This window comes from Ammodytes marinus (genome assembly GCF_949987685.1).
Source record: "Ammodytes marinus genome assembly, chromosome: 7".
In the NCBI taxonomy this organism is placed as follows: domain Eukaryota; kingdom Metazoa; phylum Chordata; class Actinopteri; order Uranoscopiformes; family Ammodytidae; genus Ammodytes; species Ammodytes marinus.
This window is the reverse complement of record NC_137211.1, coordinates 19,198,271-19,219,839: the sequence shown is the minus strand read 5'-3', so window position 1 is coordinate 19,219,839 and position 21,569 is coordinate 19,198,271. Positions and strand designations below refer to the sequence as shown.

Below are 21,569 nucleotides of genomic sequence, written 5' to 3'. Positions count from 1 at the left end.
TATTTACTTTCGTCTACACTGATTCAAAATGCCGTATTGGTGTGTGTCAGGAGGGAAGCGGGTGAGGGAGTGTGGAGTAGGACTGGGACAGAGGCTGTGCGGCTGATCTGTAGTGGAAATAGGGGGCGTGTCTTACTTACAAAGTGAACCCGTCCAGTCCTACCTCAACTCTGCCCATTCAGGTTAGACAATAAATAAGTGACATCAAGTCATGTTTCTGTTCTCCATCACTTGTTTGCTTGGTCCCTCTTCCTCCTGGCTCTTACTCATTCCCGTCAACAGTGGGCCATGGGAAACATGACTGGATCTCAGGAAGCGGGTTGACAGAGAATGCTGGTGTGGTGTACAGATATTGCCGGTGCCCTTCAGTGCTAACATCCAGGGAGTACAACTTGGAGAGCACTTCGTTGTGTGAGAAAAAGTATCAATTTTCTTTTTTTTTATAATTTCCAGTCTTCTTTATTGTGGAAGTGTGTGTGTGTGTGTGTGTGTGTGTATGTATGTATGTAATATTTCTTGGTTGAGTTTATTTATTTCCTATGTTTTTTGGGGGTCCATTGTGATATTCCACTTTACAAGAAGCAGACGGCGCCTACATCCACTCCGAACTCCTGATCCGCTCCTCCGATGTCCATAGGAGCAATGTCCACGATTGGCAGACGGGAGGTTTTCTGTGTTTTGTACTCGAAGACAGTCTTGCCCCATCGGTCTGTATGTTTCTGTTGGATGAGGGGAAGATTTAGTTGTATTAGCAGCTGTTCTATGATTCTATGACACTTGCATATAAAAGTTAGCAGAGATTGTTGTTTGTGGTTTTGCGGCTCACCTTGCAGCCATCCTCCAACACACTGTATGTGAAGCGACTGTTGCCCTCTGCACGGATCTCCACATCGTTGGAGCCCTGCAGCAGCAAAGCCTTCTTCAGGTTGCCCGTTGCCTGGTCCATGTAGGCAATGCTGTTCTTGCAGTGGTAGGTGAGGTTCTGGGATGCCTCAGTGGACAGAAGCCTCAAGAAGGTCAGCTGGACACTGGCAGCAATGGCGGCGGGGCCTTCCTGAGCATAGTCGAACTGTACGACCAGGACACAGGGCGAGGTACTTTGTTAGCAGATTTTAATGTTCAGGATAGCTTTGATTTTCTCATAAGAATTGATCTGAAGCGTTGCATTGTATGAAAGCACACTCACGTGGAATCCTCCGTTCATGGTCTCTCCGAACCAGATGTGTTTGCGCTCCTTGCTCTTGCTGGTCCACCAGTTCTTCTGTGGTACCTTGGCAATGCTGGGGTAGACGCAGGTCTCTCCGCTCTCCATGTTACAGAACACCTTCATGGCATCAGCTGTGCTGCCCATGTTGGGATCCACCCAGTAGTTGCCTGGAGAGAGCAGAAAAGAGTGCGGATCAGGAGTGATGCCGGACAAACTAAACAGACATAGACTTAAACGAGTGGGCTGTTGAATGGCTGGATACCAAAAGATAATTTCTGTTTATTGAATTATTGATTTATTCTCCAAAATTAGAAGTACAAAGAATGAAGGATTGCCTTAGAGTTCACGTGACAACAACAACTACCACTCAAACAGGTCTTTTCAGTTAGTTTTCAGTGGCCCAACTTACCGCTCTTCCATTCGGGGTGGCACAGTTTCAGGTCTCTGCAGGTGCGAGCGGGGTTCTTCTGGCTGCCGTCGGGGCTGCGCAGGTTCTCGATCTGGTTGTTAAGGGACTTGAGTGTGGAGTCCACCTCCACGTCGTGCTGCCTCAGGGAGCTGGAGGCCTCATCAGCCCTCATGTACCTGAGTGGATCGGTGGATTTCTCAGTCTGACCCAGACCGGCGAAGGCAGACATGTCGATGCCAGGGCCAGGGGGACCAGGAGGGCCAGGGGGTCCGGAGTTACCAGGAGGACCCTGAAAGAGGAGTTAAAGAGTTTAGGGCTAGGTATGGGACCAATCTGATCCAATATCGCTATCAGTTCCGATATGGCTGCAATCCACTCATCAGATATCGGACTGATGCCACTGATCCACGTACTGATGATCCTTATTGCATAGTACGTTTAAAAAAAAAAAACAGTGTGATTATTTTCACTATGAACTGTTCAATTGTTTAAGACCATAGATATGTGACACTGCACACATTAAAAACTACTACTATACTACTGTTATACTTCAGTCATAAAAAAACATCTGAAAGCTGTTCAAATACACGTGTTTCGAATACATTTAAACCTAAATGTGTTTTTGAATATATTTTGCTCTTTCAAATGAATTGCTGTGTTGCTTATGCCTTTATAACTTGAATCGGGTTGAACTGAAAAGTATTGGATTGGTGCATCTCTAGTTTAGGTTGTCATATGCAAGACAGGGCTGAAAAGGTATAGTATATAGACTTGTTGTTGGTTCTGGATTTTATTTTTACGTACAGCAGGACCAGATTCTCCAGAACGACCACGAGGTCCAGGGGGTCCGATGGGGCCGAGCATTCCATTTGATCCATCTTTTCCAGCAGGTCCGGTTGGGCCAGGTGGTCCCTACAATAACAGTCAGTGTTAAAGTGAAAGCTATTGGATATTCAAATGTCTATGCTATATACTAAGAATCATAACTTCATGCTTTGAACTTGGAAAGGAAAAATCTGATAAAGCAAATTAAAATGTGCCAGTCGTTTCTCTCTATCACCGCAATCACCTGCAGACCCTCTGCCTTATTATGCATGAGGACTATTTGCACGGTGACATTTCCCTCCATTTCTCTTATCGAGCTCGGTGCTTAGCTAATCTACAAGAGATATTGAAGGCCATTTCCGATCTCAGCAGGAGAGGTTTCACCAATCTCGGTCCCCTCCCGTCTGTCTGCTTCTCTTCTTAGCAGAGAGTAATTACAAAATGCCTCAGCTGCCCATCTTATCTCAGCAGTGGGTAATTAAAGAACGTGGCCTTTACTGACCCTGTCTCCTTCAGGTGATTGGAGATTTAACAAAAAAGACTAACCTGTGCCCTTCATTACCATCACAGATCTTGGGCTTTAAAAACGGCGGGATTGAAATGTAAGGAGCGTTTTTCTTCTCTTTCGTTTGCTTTTTCAAAAAAAAATGTTCTTCTCACCTTTGCACCGCTGGGTCCAGCAGGTCCGGAAGCTCCAGAGTCTCCAGCGGAACCCTGTCAGGACAATAACGAATTAGAAGGTAGATCAGATCAGACTGATTCAAGGAAGTAGGGTAAAGAAACATGGAACACCAGGGATGAGCCATGAGGTTTGGATAACTTACGGGAGGTCCAGGAAGACCCTGCAGACCGGTGAAGCCACGGTGTCCCTTCTGTCCCCTCTCTCCGGTCTCACCAGCCTCTCCCTTGTCTCCACGTGGTCCTTGGGGTCCCTGGGAGTAAAGGTTTAACATGTATTAAAATGCATGGCTGCATATGTGAAGCACTTTTAATGACCTAAATCTTAATTTATTTTATTTTATTTTATTTGGAAAATGTAAAAGTCACCTATTATGCAAAATTCACATATTCATGTTTTTTCCACATTAATTTGGGTCCCTCATATTTAGTCTAGAGACTCCTAAAGTATGAGAAAAACCAGCCTCTCTTTATACCCCCTCCACCTTTCTGAAAACCTGTGTTCAAAAACCCCAGTCAGATTCCTCTCCCCTTATGACATCATAAGGGGATAAGCCACGCACCCTGATTACAAACCCAACTCAGCACTACCTCTCCTGTGATAAGCACACCCTCAGATATACCCCTTAAACTAGCTGGCAGTTAGATTCAAACCTGCAGTGAGATTCAGGGCAAATCAGAGCAGACTGGTTTTATATGGAAGGCGGGGCTTAAAGATACAGGTTATAAAATGGAGCGTTTCAGACAGAGGCTTAAAAAAGAGACGATTTAGCAAATGCACTATGAAAACAGTATTTAGTACTGAGTACCAAATTACAATTTTGAACCTGAAAAATTGCATATTTTGTGACCTTTAATGATGTTGCTGAAGTAAGCGATGATTATACTCACAGCCATTCCTCTAGCGCCAGCGGGTCCTGAAGGTCCTGCAGGTCCTTGAGCACCCTAATGAAAGATTCGATATTGCGGGTTAGGGTTTTTTGTATTGACAAAAAAATCTGAATCAGGGCTCAACACTGTGGCTTTGCCTGTGGTCCATACAGTGTGTTGTGATACTTACAGACTCTCCTCTGTCTCCCTGCTTGCCGAGGGGTCCGACGGGTCCGGGGGCACCAGGGGCTCCAGATAATCCGGGGGCACCACCAGGACCGGTGTTTCCTCGCTCTCCCTACAGGAAGACAGAAAATAATGACTTGGGTTAATAACTTTCTCCAAATCTATAAAACAGTGTTGCCATAATCCGATTCTGATTATTTCTGTCTTTACTAAGAGGCTGTGCCCATTTTGTCTGCATTTATGCTCCTGCTTCATTGTATGTGCTTTTGTAAGTGTCTGAACACTTATGTGTGTTAATGTGCTACATGTTTATGCACTTGTATGTGTTCATATGCCCTTTAGTTGATTGCTATACATACGTAGTATGTTTTTACATGCCATCAACCTGCTGTCATGGTCTGGAATACTGGTTTTGTTATTGTATTTGTCTGTGCTCATGTGCTCTTTTTGTGTTGTTTTTTTGTATGTATTTTTTGTGTTCTCTTTTACAGCCATCAACCTGCTTGGGAGTGATGAAAATAGGCCTGTATGGCTAACTCTGGCACATTTACATGATGGACTCTATTACATTAATTAATATGCGTTGTCCCCTTTTCTGTAACTGTTACTATCAGAATAAGTAGATTTTTGTCAAACTGTGTGATTTGTTGGACTAGTTTCAGATTGTTGTGTGATGCTGAGGTGTCTCACCTTGACTCCAGCAGATCCATCTCTACCAGGAGGTCCATCTGATCCAGGGGTTCCCTGTGATACAGGAACATATTTTGTTAACGATGTGCATTTGTTTAACATGACGGTCTCATTTCGGCTATATCACTGTGCAGTCCTGACCTCGCGTCCAGTCTCTCCAGAAGGTCCAGTGAGTCCGGGAGGTCCGACGGGTCCAGGGGGTCCACGGTCTCCAGCAGAGCCGGGAGATCCTTGTTTACCAGGTTCACCCTAAACACAAAGGCATTGATTGATACAGTTCTGTAGGGGTTCTATTTGACTATTACAAATCTACAAATCAACATATTGTATATTGACGAAAGCACTTACAGAAGGTCCGGGGAGACCAGCGAATCCTCTCTCTCCGCGCTGACCTGGCAAACCAACAATACCACGAGATCCACCAAGACCCATAGGACCTGAAGGACCATCAGCACCCTAAGGAGTCAGGAAAAGAGAAGACTGAGTTGTTAAGTGTTCTCGTTCAGCCCGTACCACACTGTGTTCAAAGTGTCTAGACGGTTTCTCCTGGTAGTAAGGTGCAGTTGTTAATTCGGTACTTGTGGATTCTTGTGAGGTGCAAAATCAAACTCACAGGTGGTCCATCCTCTCCAGCCTCTCCCTTCTCTCCCGATGTACCTGCTGGTCCGCGGAGCCCAGCGTCTCCCTGTCTACCTGGGGATCCACCGTCACCGCGAGCACCCTTGGGTCCGTCCTTACCACTTCCACCAGCAGGGCCAGCAGCACCGGGGTTTCCCTGTTACGAAACGAGGGAGAAATGCAAATGGGTAAGAGCAGAAATACACTCAGTTTAATAGTTCAAACATAAAGTCAATTAATTTGCACCTTGGTAAATTTGATAGTGATGAAACACTCACATTAGGCCCGGGAGATCCAACTCTGCCTGCAGCACCAGGGAAACCAGTAGCACCCTGCCAAAGACAAAGAAGAGTTCAGCAACCATAACATTTCCAACCTGTGTGAAAGTACTGTGTGATGACGATGAGTATTCCAATAATCAATGAATCTGGTGAATACTTTCTTTATTCTCTATACTCTTACTGTATATGTGTACTGTGTTGAGTGTTACTGATGTTGTTGCATTCTTAAATCAGTAAATTAATTAATGAATCAATCCATGTCCAGAACTCTTAAATGTACTGAATGTAATGTGAACAGTCCGGATTCAGCAGAAGACTTGTGAGGTGGACCGTGATAAACGTATTCATGTGATAAAGTTTAAATAATAAATAAGAGTAACTCACAGGAGCTCCCTGAGCACCACGGGCTCCTTTAAGTCCAGATACACCAGTTGGTCCCTGAGAAGAGGAAAAACAATGTATCATGTTTTTATTCCACAACAGTGACTTTAAAGCTATGTAAGCTACGATCCATAAATGTGTCGTAAGATCTATAGATCCATCGATCTTGCTCCAGGTACTCACCACAGGTCCAGGAGCCCCAGAAGGTCCCTGAGGGCCAGGAGCACCACCTTCTCCCTTCTGTCCACCCTCTCCAAGCTCTCCCTTAGCACCAGGCTGACCATCTGCACCCTAGATGTTGTAACAAGGACAGTAATATTGGCACAATGTCAATGAACGGAAAATTTACAAAAATAAAATTCATCAGTTATTTAATTTGAACAAAAATGGTCTTTACTTACAGGAGGTCCAGCAAAACCAGCAGGTCCAGGAGGTCCGCCCTCACCACGGTCACCCTATGAGAGGACAAAGGAGACGATTGGTCAGTGCAGGCTTTGGTTGAGATATTGATGCTGTGTTTTTATCGTTGTTGTTTTTTTTATTCTTCTTCAACACTGTTTATTGGCTTTAGTTTATATATTTAAATATGTAAGTACAGAGGGGAATATTTCAATGATAAATTGGATAAATAAATAGACAACCTCATAGTGCCAGTAGCACCAATCCTTGTCTTGATTGTAAGTTTCTATACAATCAAGTCTTCATAAAAATCATAGTAAAGATATTACCTCTCACGTCAGTTTTGGCAAGGCCAAACTTCCAGACGTGTCATTTGAGTTTAAAATGACTGAACGAAACATCTTTTAGTCGGAGAAAAGTGCTCAGTCCTGTTTGATTTAATTTAATCGTCACTAGCAATGACTCTTCACACTACAAATTCAGTTTAGTTTTTTTCTGTTATGATATTGTAACACTATTTATTTATGAGTCTTGGGTAAAGGATGCTATTCCATTTGAGCCCCATTAGAAAAGATCAAACACATAGTGCTCTTTTTTACACCAGTGTTTCCACAGAACATGCCCAAGGAAAATGTGTGCATCACGCACACAAGTTCAAGCTTGTTTGAAGGTTTATGCATTGTGTGTTACATTGTGGGGTTTTATGAATGATTGTAGGGAGTGAAAATACATTTTAGCCACGGAACAAACACACTGAGAAAGTATGCATGCTCCTCTGTTGGCTGGTAGATTTTACATTAATAAGGGGCACCAATCAACTTTTGGTGTGTACTGCAAACTGTACGCATGACAAAAAAACAGGTACTCACAGGGGCACCACGGGCACCGGAAGCACCAGTTGGGCCAGAAGGTCCAGTTTCACCCTGGAGAAGAGAGAAAACCAGTCAGTAAACAAAAAATCAAAATAACAAACATACGACATGAACGTTAATACACACACATTCTGTTCATTAAGAGTAATTTGATAATATTTCCCCTTCAACAATCCAATGGGTGGCACTGTTATTCTCACCTTGGCGCCGTTGGGTCCAGATGGGCCAGGAGGACCAATGGGACCAGTCAAACCCTGAGAGAAGGAGAGAGTATTGATGAAGAGATAACAGGAGAAACAATCATGATAGATAATAGTTTGGGTTTGATTTGGATTTTTTTTCTGATTTATTTTGAACTCACTCTGCCACCGTCCTTTCCAGAAGCTCCCTCAGGTCCCTTGGCTCCATTGTCACCCTGTCGGACAAAGTGGGATGCATGGTCATTCCATTAGCTTTTATTAACTGTAACATTAAATCATCCATAATAATATTAAAACAAAAGTCCCTTTGGACAATTTATGAATGAAACTGTCACTCACTCTGTCTCCCTTAGCTCCTGGGATGCCACCATTTCCTCTCTCTCCGGGCATTCCCTGCAGGCCGGGGGGTCCTTGGGATCCAGCAGCACCATTGGGTCCAATCGCTCCCTGGATTACAATTTGCAAGAATTATTTCATCTTGTACATGCTCTGGTCTTTTTCTTTCTTTCTGGTATAAAGGTCTTCATTACTTGCTCTTAATTAAATTCAAGGTATACTTTAATATTTTGGTTTATTCACTTCTTAGTTATTTGCCAATGATTAAATAAGAAGATTGACACCACTCCTGTAAGGTAAATATGAAGCTACAGCCAGTTGCCAATTAGCTTAGCACAAAGACTGTAAACAGGGGGAAACTAGTAGCCTGGTTTTGTCCAAAGGTAACAAAAGTTGGAGCACGTCTTAAGATGAAAACAAATAACTATTCTGAAAAAAAACTAATATAAATTAATATATTTTGATACTATAGCCTCAAATCTAATTTATTTCAAGCTGCACATTGGACAATGTGCATGATTTAAACACCTGTGGAAGAGCTTCTGTTGTATAGTCTGCTAAAGATAAAATTCAGTGACGTGTGCTTAAAAGGAGGGTAAATCGAAACAAAAATCTGTCTCAAAGCCGTTCACTGACCTTGGGTCCATCAGTTCCAGGTGTGCCAGGGAGTCCACGAGGTCCCTGCAGACCCTGAGCTCCAGCACCTCCTCTCTCTCCAGGGAAACCACGTTCACCCTGTCACAAAGGACAAAAATATGCTCAAATTAGCTCAGTAAGTTGATGAAAAAAAAGTTCATAATAAGTGTTTATTTGTGTGTATTTTACTGGGAGATGCAGGCGCGATGATTAAACATGCAAACTCACTCTAGCTCCAACAGCACCGGGAGCTCCACCCTCTCCAGGAACACCCTGCACAGAGAGAAAATAAGTTTCATTGAAATAATTACACACACTTAAACCTCAGTAACACATTGGTAGTCCAAGTGTAAATAGCCAACATAATCAATCTAACAACTTAATATAACTACAATCCAGAGCATTGCAATGTAACACAAGTCGTTTATCTTTTAGAGAGTTCAATGAGTTTGTCAACGACCGTGAACCTATAGATGAAACAGGTAAACACTCACCTGGTCTCCAGGTTTGCCAGCTTCTCCGGGGGAACCAGATGGTCCAGGGAGACCCTGTAGAACAACAGCAAAGGGATCAATTATAAAGTATCCAAAGTGGAATAGACATTATATTTCTTTGTTATTATTTTTATTTTTCCAAAATGGTGTTTCTGGGTTTTGATGAGAACATAAACTGACCTGGAAGCCATTAGGTCCGGGCTGTCCTTGCTCTCCTCTCTCTCCAGCAGGTCCCTATGATGGATCCAAAACACAGGTGATCAGTCCAAGGACAAGTGTAAAGGCAAGGCAAGTGTAAACTGTACAGCTGTTTGGTGTGGGACAGTATCTCACAAACTGCTGTCACACAGAAATACTCACAGCAGGGCCGGGAGGTCCAGAAGATCCAGTCTCACCATCTTTTCCAGACAGACCCTGTTTGGCGAGGAGCATTACAATTATGAAGTAATAATCCAGAGACAGAACATGATTAATACATTTCCTAGGATTGATAGAAGGTAAGGTATTGATCGAGACCATGTACTCACTCTCAGACCAGGACGACCCAAAAGACCCTTCTCTCCTGCCTTTCCAGCTTCACCCTGTTGAGGATAAAATTACAGTGAATGATCTGTAGAAACTGTCTAAGTAAAGTGCTACTTGGCTATTGAAATGCTAATTTACAGATTTTGTCTAGATCGTGTAGTATGTACACAAACATGTATGTAGAATGATTTTTATTAGCCAAGATTTCATGATAATAACTCACATTGGCTCCCTTTGGTCCGGGGAATCCCATCACTCCAGGCTGTCCACGGGCTCCCTGAGGGCCAGGTGGGCCGGGGCGACCGTCATCACCAGCGGCACCCTGTCAAAGGCACAACAAGGTTAATGCTTACATCAAGATTGTTATATTAGCATGAACAAAAAAAGGGCTTCTTAAATCTAAAAATTCAAGTCAGTAAATTGCAGGTTCTACTTCTGGTAGAAGAGTGTGTATGCTCTTCTTAGCTGCAATGAAATAGTGGACAATGTGACTAGTTAATTGTAAGTGTGGTGGAATTGTGCTTGATATATCCTGTGTTTGTAGGCACACGTGCAGTAGTTTTGTCATATTGTCAAGTGCTAGTGGGAAGCCATTTTACCTGGGTAAGAAGCTATTTTAAAATGTTTAATTTGTGTGCCTTTGTTTACAGATATAAGCTGTTAAATGTAAACAATGATGTCAGCTCATCGTAACAAATCAAACTTTGAATTTTGTGAACTTATACTAGTGATATGCATTTTTTGCTTGGGAGAACTGAAATACTTCAACCTTTCATGAGCTTTTTCAGGGGGAACTAGTAATGATTAATAATGTACTCACAGAAGGTCCACCTTTGCCTTGAGCACCAGCATCTCCGGGACGACCAGTAAGACCCTACGAAAGGGCACAGACATTTTAGAGAGCATTCATTTCAGAAGTGGGAGCAATCTCAACAGTGCACAAAAAAATCAGTCAGATCAAACTGATCAAGCTTAATATTTATTTGGTGGTTGCACACATCAGCCCTGTCTGACTGTTTCCAGGCTGGGAATACATTGAAGATGTCAGACTCACTCTTGCTCCGGGGAGACCAGACTCTCCTGTGCGTCCGGGGTCTCCACCAGCACCTTTAGGCCCAGCAGCACCGGGAACGCCACGGTCACCAGGGGCACCCTGAAGAACACAAGACAAAAAGAAGACAGCTTTGAAAAAAATCAGTCTGCTAACAATATGGCACCTATTTGTCTTCAGAAGTTGAGATTAAGTTAAGAGGTTTGTAGTGTCGATGGGACCCACCTTAGCACCAGCAAGACCATCCTGACCTGGGAAACCACGGTTACCAGGAGCTCCCTGGAAAGAATCAAAGAGATAAAGTTGATTAGAATATTCATGAAATAGAAAGAAGTGACTCATAATGTCACTTTGACTGTACGTCCTGGTTACTTACTCTCTCTCCGGGAGGTCCAAGTGGTCCAGCAGACCCAGGCTCTCCTCTGGCTCCTCTCTTTCCTTCTTCTCCAGCCGGGCCGGGGGCACCTTGAAGACCAGCGGGGCCCTGGGAAGAAATGAACCATTTGTTAAGTCAATCTTTCCATCTAGTTTATCAATCAAAGATAATTCGTGTGGGTTATTATGGCATGTATGGTCAAGTTTACAAGGTTTATAAGTTCAAACTGAGCAACTCACAAGCTCTCCCTTGGGTCCAGCTTCACCTTTGAATCCGGGAACACCGGGGTCTCCCTAAACATGGCAAGAAAGAAGGACATCCACAAACAATAAATAATCATATAGTATTGAGGTTATGAAGGATTCAATGAGTTTTAAGATGATTCCCCATGTGACTTACAGACTGTCCCTTTGGCCCCAGAGGTCCAGTAGCTCCCTGTGGTCCGGGTGGGCCACGGGGGCCGGGGAAACCAGGAGCGCCAGCAATACCAGCACCACCCTACGAGGGAGAAAAGACACAACAGAATATATCAGAATGAAGTATGCCAGTGATATTATGAATTATAAAGAAACACACCACAGGTAATGAAGGAATGAATACAGAGAGTTGACTTACAGCAGATCCTTTAGATCCAGGGATACCATCAGTTCCGGGGTTACCCTACACACACACACACACACACACACAGAGAAAGAAGTAATGCATCACATAAATTGACAATAAATGGGGGGGGGGGGACCACTGTATAAGAATGGTACTGTTGAATGAGTAAATCAAAATCTGGTTTAACAGGATGAATGATGGCAAACGCACCGATGCTCCGGCGGGTCCAGGGGATCCTGGTGTGCCGGCCTCTCCGCGGGGTCCCTGTTGTCCTTCAGATCCGCGGGCTCCTGTGGGACCAGCTTCTCCCTGGACAGGACACAATCAGGTTATCATTAACAGGTATGAGGGAGCTCATTGTTTTACTCTTCATTTCATTTACATGTTAATAGTGTGTTTTGCATCTGTTCTTTCAATTCCTATGTGTTCCTATAAACACTTGTCTGATTTCTGTTCTGAAAAAAATTAAACTGAATATTGTGCGTGACTATTATTGGATCTTTTTCGAGTAACCATACTGAATGAAGAGTGCAAAGCTGCCTGAAAGTACTTCAGAGAGGCACAACACCATTATTTTCTGAAAAGGCCAAGGAGAGCCAACCTCCCCCCAAAAGCTGCTTGTCAACCATTACAGATGCACCACAGAAAGCATCCAAACAAACTGCCTGACAGCTTGATAAAGCAGCTGCACCAAGGCTGACAGAAAATAAAAAAAGCCCTCCAGCGTGTGGTGAAAAGGACATTGTTGGCATTAGGCGGCCATCACTAGAACGTCAGGGCTAAAAACATTATGAAATACATCACACACCCTGGACGCCATCTGTTGAAGCTACTACTACCATCAGGCAGAAGCTTCAGATCAATACACACACACACACACACACACACACACACACACGCACGCACGCACGCACGCACACACACACAAACACTGAAAAACAGCTATTTCCCAAAAGCTGTGTCACGACATTTCTTCAGTCTGACAAAATAGGTGTGCGGCCATCATGGAAAATGTGCAACATTGAGTAAATATCTGCCCAATGCTCCTTCACTGTACTTCACTGCACTTCTGTTGCTGATGCTTTTTTTGCACCTGTCAGTTGTAGTTGTATTTAATTGTTCACTGTATTTTATTTGTGAACAATTGTTTTATTGCAAATTTATAGAAGACATTTTTCAAAACATATTGCAATAAACATCCCCCCTTTTCCTCCCTCCCTTCATCCTGTTTTTTCACTCTCCCTGGTGGCACATCCCTCCATCCCTCCCTCCATCTCAGTTTAGCCAAACACTACCAATATAAACAAAGATGTATTCTCTATGTTTTAAGTAGGTCTGTTAATACAGAGGGAGCATCCTTCCACATTTCCAACGTAGAGACCTGAACTTTCTTTATCCTGGCTGTGGACAGTTATAACACATTGTTCACTATATTCTATTTTTATACTACCTATACCTGCTTGTATTTTTTTTAACTTATATTGCAAATATTCTGTTCTTTTCATCTCTTATTCATTCTTGTAAATATGTGGGAAAACAATGGACCATTTGAGGCTGAAGCAATTGCTATTTACATGTGCTTTAACAATAACAATAGGGTTATTTAATCTAGAGGAATTCCGTAGGTGAGGTAGAGTAGAATACTTTATTTTACTATCCAAGGTGTGCTACAGTAAACTTTTGCCTCATCAATTATGTGATCTGATTCTGTACAAACCTTAGATCCTGGAGATCCTGGGAAACCGGGTGCTCCAGAAGGACCAACGGGCCCCTGTAGGACAAAATAAAAATAACATGCAAGTTAGGCTTCATGTCTCATTCTTTTTATTGCTGTTTTATATAAGTTTTTTAAAAAATCAATTGAATGTATTGGATGCAAAGTGGGAACTCTGATTACGTACAGGGGGACCAGCGGGACCAGGCAAGCCATCATTACCACGGGCACCCTGAAGGAAAAGACAGGACAGTCAGTTGTGTTGCTCAACCCATGAGGTGACAAGGGACCAGGAAATCATTGGTGCTTATGTGACTTTGTTACTCACTGCAGATCCAGCAGCTCCGGGACGTCCTCTCTCACCGGGCAAACCACGTGCACCCTGTGAAAGTGGATACAATTGGTCAGTTTTTTTTCTTGCTCACTATGAAACACCTAGCTTGTATTTAAAAAAAAACATATTATTATATTCTCTCGCATCCAATTCTGCTACTATTCTATGTGGGAACAAAAGCACTGAAGACTCACCATGGGCCCTGGTGCGCCATTCTCTCCAGCAGTACCGGTCTCGCCCTGATAGGAACAGAGAAGCAGAACATTTTTTTTAAAGAAGCAAGCGGGAAAATAATGGAAACAATTGCTAGATAATTCAGATCTCGATAAAAAAAAAATTAATTGAATTGTCTTACCTTGGCTCCTGCAGCACCATTTTCTCCCTTAGCTCCATCCAGACCAGGATGACCCTACAGAGAAGACATGACAAGATATATCAGTCAGTCCTGAGGTAATGAAATGAAAGGAGCAGCTACAATTATGTGAGTATTGAGCCCCCCCTAAGCCATCTACAGTTCAGCAGAGAAGAAGCCTGACACACTCACTCTGTGTCCTTTGATTCCAGGAAGTCCAGGAGTTCCAGGGAATCCACGAGCTCCCTGAAATACAAAAACATTTTAAAAAAATCTACATGAGCAATACTCAACTAACTCTGTTGACATGTGTTATCATTGACGCAGCAACAGAATATATGATTCTCCTGATGTAAGTATTAAGAAATCAGTTGATGTTCACCTGAGGCCCTGCAGGTCCACGCTCACCAGCTTTTCCAGGTTTACCAGCATCACCCTAGAGACAAACAGGAAGAGGAATGATGATTGGTTAAAGTGCAATTTACGCTGGTGGAAAGATATTCATGCAATTCTCATTTTCACCAGTTGTTAGGAGAAAGATAGTGCCCCCTGGTGGTAGGTGTAGTTTAGAGTGTGTGGGGACAATAATATCGGATTGACAGAATTACTTTTATGTCATAGTAAAAGTAAAAAATAGGGTTTTTTGTTAATTCATGAAATGTACACGTACATCACTTCCAGGTTTTCCAGAAGGTCCAGGTGGTCCACGAGGTCCCAGTGCTCCCTGTTATAAAAACATACACGGGTGAATCATTAGTGACAGATATCTATTTGCTCCAAAGACAATTAAAAAGACAATGACCTTATTCATGTGTTAGTTGTTCGGGAAACCTTTCGACATTACAGCAATTTTGACCAGTGCAATCTGAAGTCAGACTGTTAGGTAAACAGGTGCATTCTGGGATAGGTATTAATACTCACAGCAGGTCCAGGCTCTCCAGCCTCACCAGCGGAACCTTGGAAACCCTGTGGCCCCTATTGATTCCAATGAAAAAGCAACGTATTAGGGATTTGTTCATTTTATGCCAACTATTTGACTCAATACATTTCCATATTAGCTCTTTCACTAGCATGACCAATCACATATTGATGTACTGTTGTAATAAATGTACTTACAGGAGCTCCAGAAGGTCCAGGGGGACCACGGGGACCCATAGGACCCTGCAAGAGAGAACACAAGATATACAGGGTAAGTTAAACTGGAATCTTTTATATACCAAAATGTGTGACAAATTAATTAGATATGTAGATTGAAAAAAGAGTGATGAAAAACCTTTGCATTTCTGAATGATAATATATATTTTAGAATAACTGCTCTTAATAAATATTTAAATGTTGTTTCTTTTTTATACTCCTACAAACTCTACTCCAAGTCAGTGTCAACAGCAAGCATGAAATCTGTGTTGGAGTGCAACCACTAAGCCACAAGGGGGCAGCACTGCAATCATCTCCATGAACGTTTACAGTGAATTTTTTTTTTCCCCACTTATATTCAGCAGCAAATGTGAAACAAGCTAGATGTCAGTGTGAGAGATGGTTTGTTTACCAGAACACGCACACACACACACACACACACACACACACACACACACACACACACACACACACGCATGCACGCACACAGGCACACACACACACACACACACACACGCACGCACGCACGCAATCACGCAAACACGCACGCACACACACTCACACACACACACACACACACACACACACACACACACACACACACACACACACACACACACACACAAACTGCTTATGTAAGATATACCAACTGTACACAGCACCACCACCTACCATTGGCCCTTGCATCACACCCATCTGAGCGCCTCCAGACTTCTCATCAAAACCTCCGGCCATCTGAGCAGCAAAGTTCTATAAAAAGACAAAACTTTGAGTCAGTTTATGAAGTTAAATAAATAGTGGGCCATTACAAACAACTGCAAGTAAACCACATTAACTGAACTACTCAACTTGAATTGTAGTTAAGTTGCCATGAAAGAAAACATGTTGGATTGATTTGCCTGCACCTGCTCCCTTACAAACTATGGCGCATGTTTCAACCTCCATATCTCTATGAAAGCATAGCATGAAAGAACACAACAAGTCCATTTGGGACCGCGAGTCTATGGTTCTTAAAAAATGAATACTTTTATGGACTCATTTTGATCAAGTCAAACACTCCTTTATCCTGTACTTTGAAAATAGAGCAAATATAGGATTTAGTGATGGTTGGGACAACGATAACGCTTTTGATTCATAACAACTATTTCCCAATAAGTCATGTGTGATATTCGATATGGGAGTACAAATGTGGTGTTAAGGACTTGGATTTGAGGAGGAAAAAAATGGGTTTGGTCCATAGTTGTTTATTCCATGTGTTAACAGAAGTGTTCTTATACTCACTCCTCCAAGCCCTGCTGGTCCAGGTGGGCCGGCGGGTCCGGGGTTTCCGGGTGTGCCGGGCTCACCATCTCTACCACGAGGTCCAATATTTCCCTAGGGAAAAAGAGAGAGGGTTATTTACTCTGAGTCTGCCATCACCAGGAGTACTCAAGCTGATTTCAGGCCAGAAATGATAGCTGCTTTACATACTGAAAAGGGACAAGTCTTTCCCCATCATTTCATTCTGGTGTTAACCCACACAGGTGCATGTTCTCTTGTATTATTATTCATTAGACTGGTCTGTTGCTTGTTTTTACAAAATGTCTCATATCACTTGCATGATGAATTAGATTTGGATGTCGCTACACTTGAGCAGTAATATAATTTCGATCTCAGCCTACACAGAACTCAGTCAGTCAGTTCAATTATAATAATGATCGAAACTGATGTTGATTGACCCAATATTTGGCTTCCCAATAACGAAAACACAGAGTATAATATGAGCCAACTTCTGCTCAGTGATGTACTGAGTAAATTGGTGGAGAGGTGTTTTTTGGACAGAGTGTGTTGTCTCTTACCGTATCACCCTTAGCGCCAGCTACTCCGCGTTGTCCCTGCTCACCTGAGGGGCCCTGCAAAACAAAAGATAATTGTCTCAGTAAAATTCCCAGGATGGCTTTGAACTCTTATTAAGAACACACAATGATAATATTATGCACCAGTACACAACCTCATTCAAACAATACTCAGATAAAATGAAGATAATAAACCAATTTCCCCCTGCATTTAAAAAAAAGATCTTTATGAAATCAATAAAAAGGTATTATATTTACCATAGGTCCGGGTGGTCCTTTTGGTCCAACAACCTGCACATAAGTAAGAAAGCTTTTGTCAGGTGTGTCTGTTGCTGTTGTCAAAAATAACTGTTAATGATCAGACCAAACTTTGATGTTGTGTCCGGCTGTACCAGTTTCCCACTAGCTAAAATTACACAAGAACATTCCAACTTTGTAGGAGGTGGACATCAGGCTAAAAACACATTCTGACGAGGATTTCATTTGACAGGACAAGTTTTGCTAAAAACATCACCTCCTCTTAACCTCTGCTTTGGCTGCCTTTGTTCCTTTGACATGTTCACTGGCAACAAAGTCGCTGAGAGGATCTAAGAGGATTGGACTGGGTTCATTATGTCCAAGGAATGCAGGATTTTTTCTTCACGAAATAGAAAGTTCAATTTTTGGACATTTTAGTCTGCCTCTGATCAGTGCTTATTGCCTCTGTAATGAAGGAAAATGTTTAAAACTTAAAATTTAGGATCATTAATGATAATGATAATAAATATGAACATAACACTGGTTGAGGCTTTGAGAACTCTAGGTCAAGGGCGAGATGTCAAATTCAACAAAGATGTTGAGAAACACGTGTATTGTCTATGTGATTATCATGGACATGCATGGGCAAAATGATGGACATCTAAAGGTCCAGAAATGCCCCTAAATTATTCATTACACATAAAAGCAACAAGTGAGATATATTTGTTTGATTAATTGTAAGCCCAATTACTCAGGAGTTTGTATAAAAGGAGTTTCGAGTGAAAGTTTTTTGTACAGAAATAGAGTAATGATTTCAGGCAATACTTCATCATGACAAACTTTAGAGGATTCATACTCACATCAGCAATATCTCCTGGTTCACCTTTCTGGCCCTGATTGATAAATAAAAATAATTGAAATCAGTGGATCGAAACACTTCACTCTTAATGCTAGAGATTTGACATGAAAACTTTACAGATTCCCAATAGTTACCTGAGCGCCAAGCGTCTCTGATGTTGCAGGTGGATGTATGAACAGGGGGAAAAAACATGAATAAGAAGAAAACATTAAAGTTGTAAACATATTGGAAAGCCGTTTGATTTTAAATTCAGGTCTGTGATTCTTTAGTAAAAGGAGACCCGCAAGGAAATCTTAAAATGCTACAGTGATCAAATACCATTCACCAAACCCAAAGGCAAAGAACCCATCCAGATTATATTAATGGTGAAATGTAATTCCAAGAGGGATGAAGCAGAAGCAAGCATGGACTTAAGAGATGAGAAGGAAGTATTTAGTGTGGGAGTATTCAATCATTAAAGCTAAATGTGAAAGTAAGTAAAAACACATTTAGTTTATTGAATAATGCATGGCAGCCAGTGCCAGTGCGCTTTCTTTTCAAAGTTGCATCATTTAAATAGCTACGAAAGATGTTTTATACCCAATTTGTGAGAATGTTTTTTTGGTTTAAGTGATCTTGAACTTATTCTACGTCTGAAGGCCTTGATGCATTACTGAGCAGGAACTCAGATGTCAGCAAAAGTATTTTGGTCAAGTTGTGACTTTGATGTACCTACTCTTTTTTTAAACATAACAACTCGCTTGTACATATTCTCTCTTTGACAGCTTATTATCTTTGTGGTATAGATACGTCAGTCAAATCCTTGTAAGTGTCATAGACCCGGATGTCTCTGAACACACCAAAGGAACGGTGGCTCTTTACAGGAGCTTGAACCTTTGACTGACTCAACTATATAGTGTTGTCATGAGGACCATCTCTGTAACAACTCATTGAGTTGAGGCTCAGTATGAATGTACAGTTGCTTCATGTCAGTGATAAGTTAAAAAGAGCAGAAGCGTCTCCACTGGTTTAGGTGAAAACTAGACACATCACATCTCAGGATCCATCCAATTCCTTATTGGGAATGAGATCATCCTGATAATGTTGCTTATCTGGTCTCCATCCAAAGCAACTATGTAGAGGGCCACTTTGGAATAGGGAACATCGAGAGCTGATTGAGATAAACACGTTTTTGAGGCCATATCATAAAACCTGATGTTTTAGGGCAGCCAAAACTATTAAAAAGAACATTTATAGATTATAATCAGTGACTAAATCAGCTACGATCAGTCAGGATATTTGGATCCTGAAGCAGTTCCCCATTCAAAAGCTTTAGCCAGGGTGAGATAAATGCAAGCTTTAAAGAGTAATTTATTCATGGTTATGTGAATAAATAAATTACAACCAATGGGGGCACTGGCATCAGCAGGGCAGATGGGACAGCACTCTCCAGATGGGAAGATAGGGTTGGCACACTCTTTGATCTCCTCGCAGATTATCTCATCGCACAGAACCGCTCCGCTGTCACACACACAGATACGACACGGCTCGGGCTTCCACACATCCTTATCATTATACAGCTGGCCGTCCTGGATGCAGCCACCTGCCTCCTCTGTGGTGGCCAGCAGGGGGCAATGAGAGGTGGTTCAAGAGAGAATTGGTTAGGGGAAAGGCATTGGCGCTTGTACAGTAATGTGGGTTTGGTAAAGCAGTTTAAAAACAAAGCTGTTGATGGCAGGGGGTCAAGGGGCACAGCAAGGAAGTGGGTGGAGTAATAGGGGGTTAAGATGGAGGAGTGATTAGCGAATGAAAGGGGGGGGGGGGGTATGGATGAGAAAAATGAAAGTTATCCTGTATCGAATCTAGCTATGAACACTTCATAAAGTAGTTGAAAGTAGGCCTATACAAAAAGGGATATTCACAAAACAGAAATCAAACACATGGGTGTGATTGCATGATGTTAATGAATATGGAGTAAGCCTCCTTTGATATGCTGATCAGGCTAACAGGTGTTGATCAGCATATCAAATAAATAAATGCATTTGTACAAATCCATGGCTGTGTAACACAACTTTGATTCACAAGTTTTAAACATAACTCATTAAGCATGAAAAGGATCAAAGGTGTCAATTTTATAGCAGGATTAAAATTGAATGTCAATAGGTACCACAGTTAACATTTGTGTCCGGAGCCCTGGTTGAGGTATTTCACGTCATTGGCTGAGTGTATTTAACCTGCCCGGCCTGCTCCGTATGAATGAAGCTCTCTTACGGGGATACTGTGCCCAATTGACAAGCTGCTGCCTTAAGTAAACACAGGGGTTTTTCTAAATTTCTCCATCTGGATCCCATAGCTGTGTCAAGCGCCAGTGCAAACACATTGGGGAATTTAGAAAGGGTGATTTGTTTTAAGTATACAGCTTAGGTCTGGGCCTGCCTACTAAAGCAGTCGTTTGTTTTCTAAGCATATTTGTGAAAGGGATACTTATCACCTGCATGTTATGAGGCTGATAACAAATAAGTTTGGCTACTGAAATATTTGCTATCTACTCCAAACAACATTTCTTTCTAGATTACAATGTATGCTTAAAGCTCATTATTGCTACAAAAGAGAGGGATATGAATGCAGAATGTTATAAATACAACTATGTCTATCATCTGTTGACTCCTGCTGTGCACCCTGTCCCCTGTCCTGCTCCCTTGCTGCTACCCTTTGAGCCTGCTAGTCTGGGGTCAAGCACTTGCTGACCCTGTCACTTCACATCATGAAATCCCTGAATCTTCTCCAGCCAAATCCTGTGGGTGAGGTTTACATATTACATTTTCAACATGTCTTCAAAAACAGTTAGACTTTCTCTTCACTATAATAGATGCTAAAGACACATTTTCAAGAAAACACAGATTTGTTTTGCTACATAATGGTAGGAAAAACTCATACAAAGGCATCTGAGGCTTCAATGAGCTTCTCTGTAGAAAACTAGCCCTGCGATATGAGCAAACACAGGATGTAAGGCTGGGAAGCAGGACCCAGGTGAGGACAAACAGACACTTGTTCACCTGGTCCTCCATCCCACACAAATGTGCCTTGACAGCCTCAACTATCCCATTGGCTGACTTGGAAAGATCATTATATAGCCAGTTTGACATTATGCTCTCACATCAGCAGCAAATTAAGACCAGCATCATTGTACAATTTTCATAAAACATGAAAAGCTGCCTTCCAGCTCAACAGAGTTGAGGGCTTCCATTGACACAACACCACCGACATTCAATTTGTTTCCCACTGTTCTTCTGAAAGATCAGGTGGAAAAGATTGTGAAAGCAAATCAAACTTGCCACAATAACAATGTCATTCTAGAAAAAAGTAATAAGACAAGAAAAACTGTGAAACTTACGGTCGTCCTCTTCCTGACATCTGACCACGGATAGTAAAACAACCTGGGATGCTACAAGTAGCAGAACAGTCCTTGAATCCACAAAGCCAAACAT

The 21,569-nt window shown here is 42.2% G+C and overlaps 1 protein-coding gene across 1 annotated transcript; it reads right to left on the bottom strand.

Moving 5' to 3' along the window:
- Window positions 1–572: 572 nt before the first annotated feature.
- col2a1a (collagen, type II, alpha 1a) lies at window positions 573–21,569 on the bottom strand (the record flags this gene model as incomplete). The annotated part of the gene is given in 54 exon segments (XM_080030488.1): window positions 573–719; window positions 827–1,069; window positions 1,187–1,374; window positions 1,617–1,905; window positions 2,421–2,528; window positions 3,102–3,155; window positions 3,266–3,373; window positions 4,011–4,064; window positions 4,180–4,287; window positions 4,866–4,919; window positions 5,007–5,114; window positions 5,214–5,321; window positions 5,479–5,640; window positions 5,762–5,815; window positions 6,149–6,202; window positions 6,329–6,436; window positions 6,547–6,600; window positions 7,414–7,467; window positions 7,617–7,670; window positions 7,778–7,831; window positions 7,956–8,063; window positions 8,589–8,687; window positions 8,817–8,861; window positions 9,083–9,136; window positions 9,263–9,316; window positions 9,443–9,496; window positions 9,610–9,663; window positions 9,831–9,929; window positions 10,428–10,481; window positions 10,662–10,760; window positions 10,884–10,937; window positions 11,035–11,142; window positions 11,274–11,327; window positions 11,434–11,532; window positions 11,650–11,694; window positions 11,848–11,946; window positions 13,355–13,408; window positions 13,539–13,583; window positions 13,680–13,733; window positions 13,880–13,924; window positions 14,041–14,094; window positions 14,230–14,283; window positions 14,420–14,473; window positions 14,708–14,761; window positions 14,959–15,012; window positions 15,154–15,198; window positions 15,844–15,921; window positions 16,453–16,545; window positions 17,010–17,063; window positions 17,265–17,297; window positions 18,104–18,136; window positions 19,484–19,502; window positions 19,504–19,693; window positions 21,476–21,569. Coding segments are annotated over 54 exon segments (4,449 nt in total).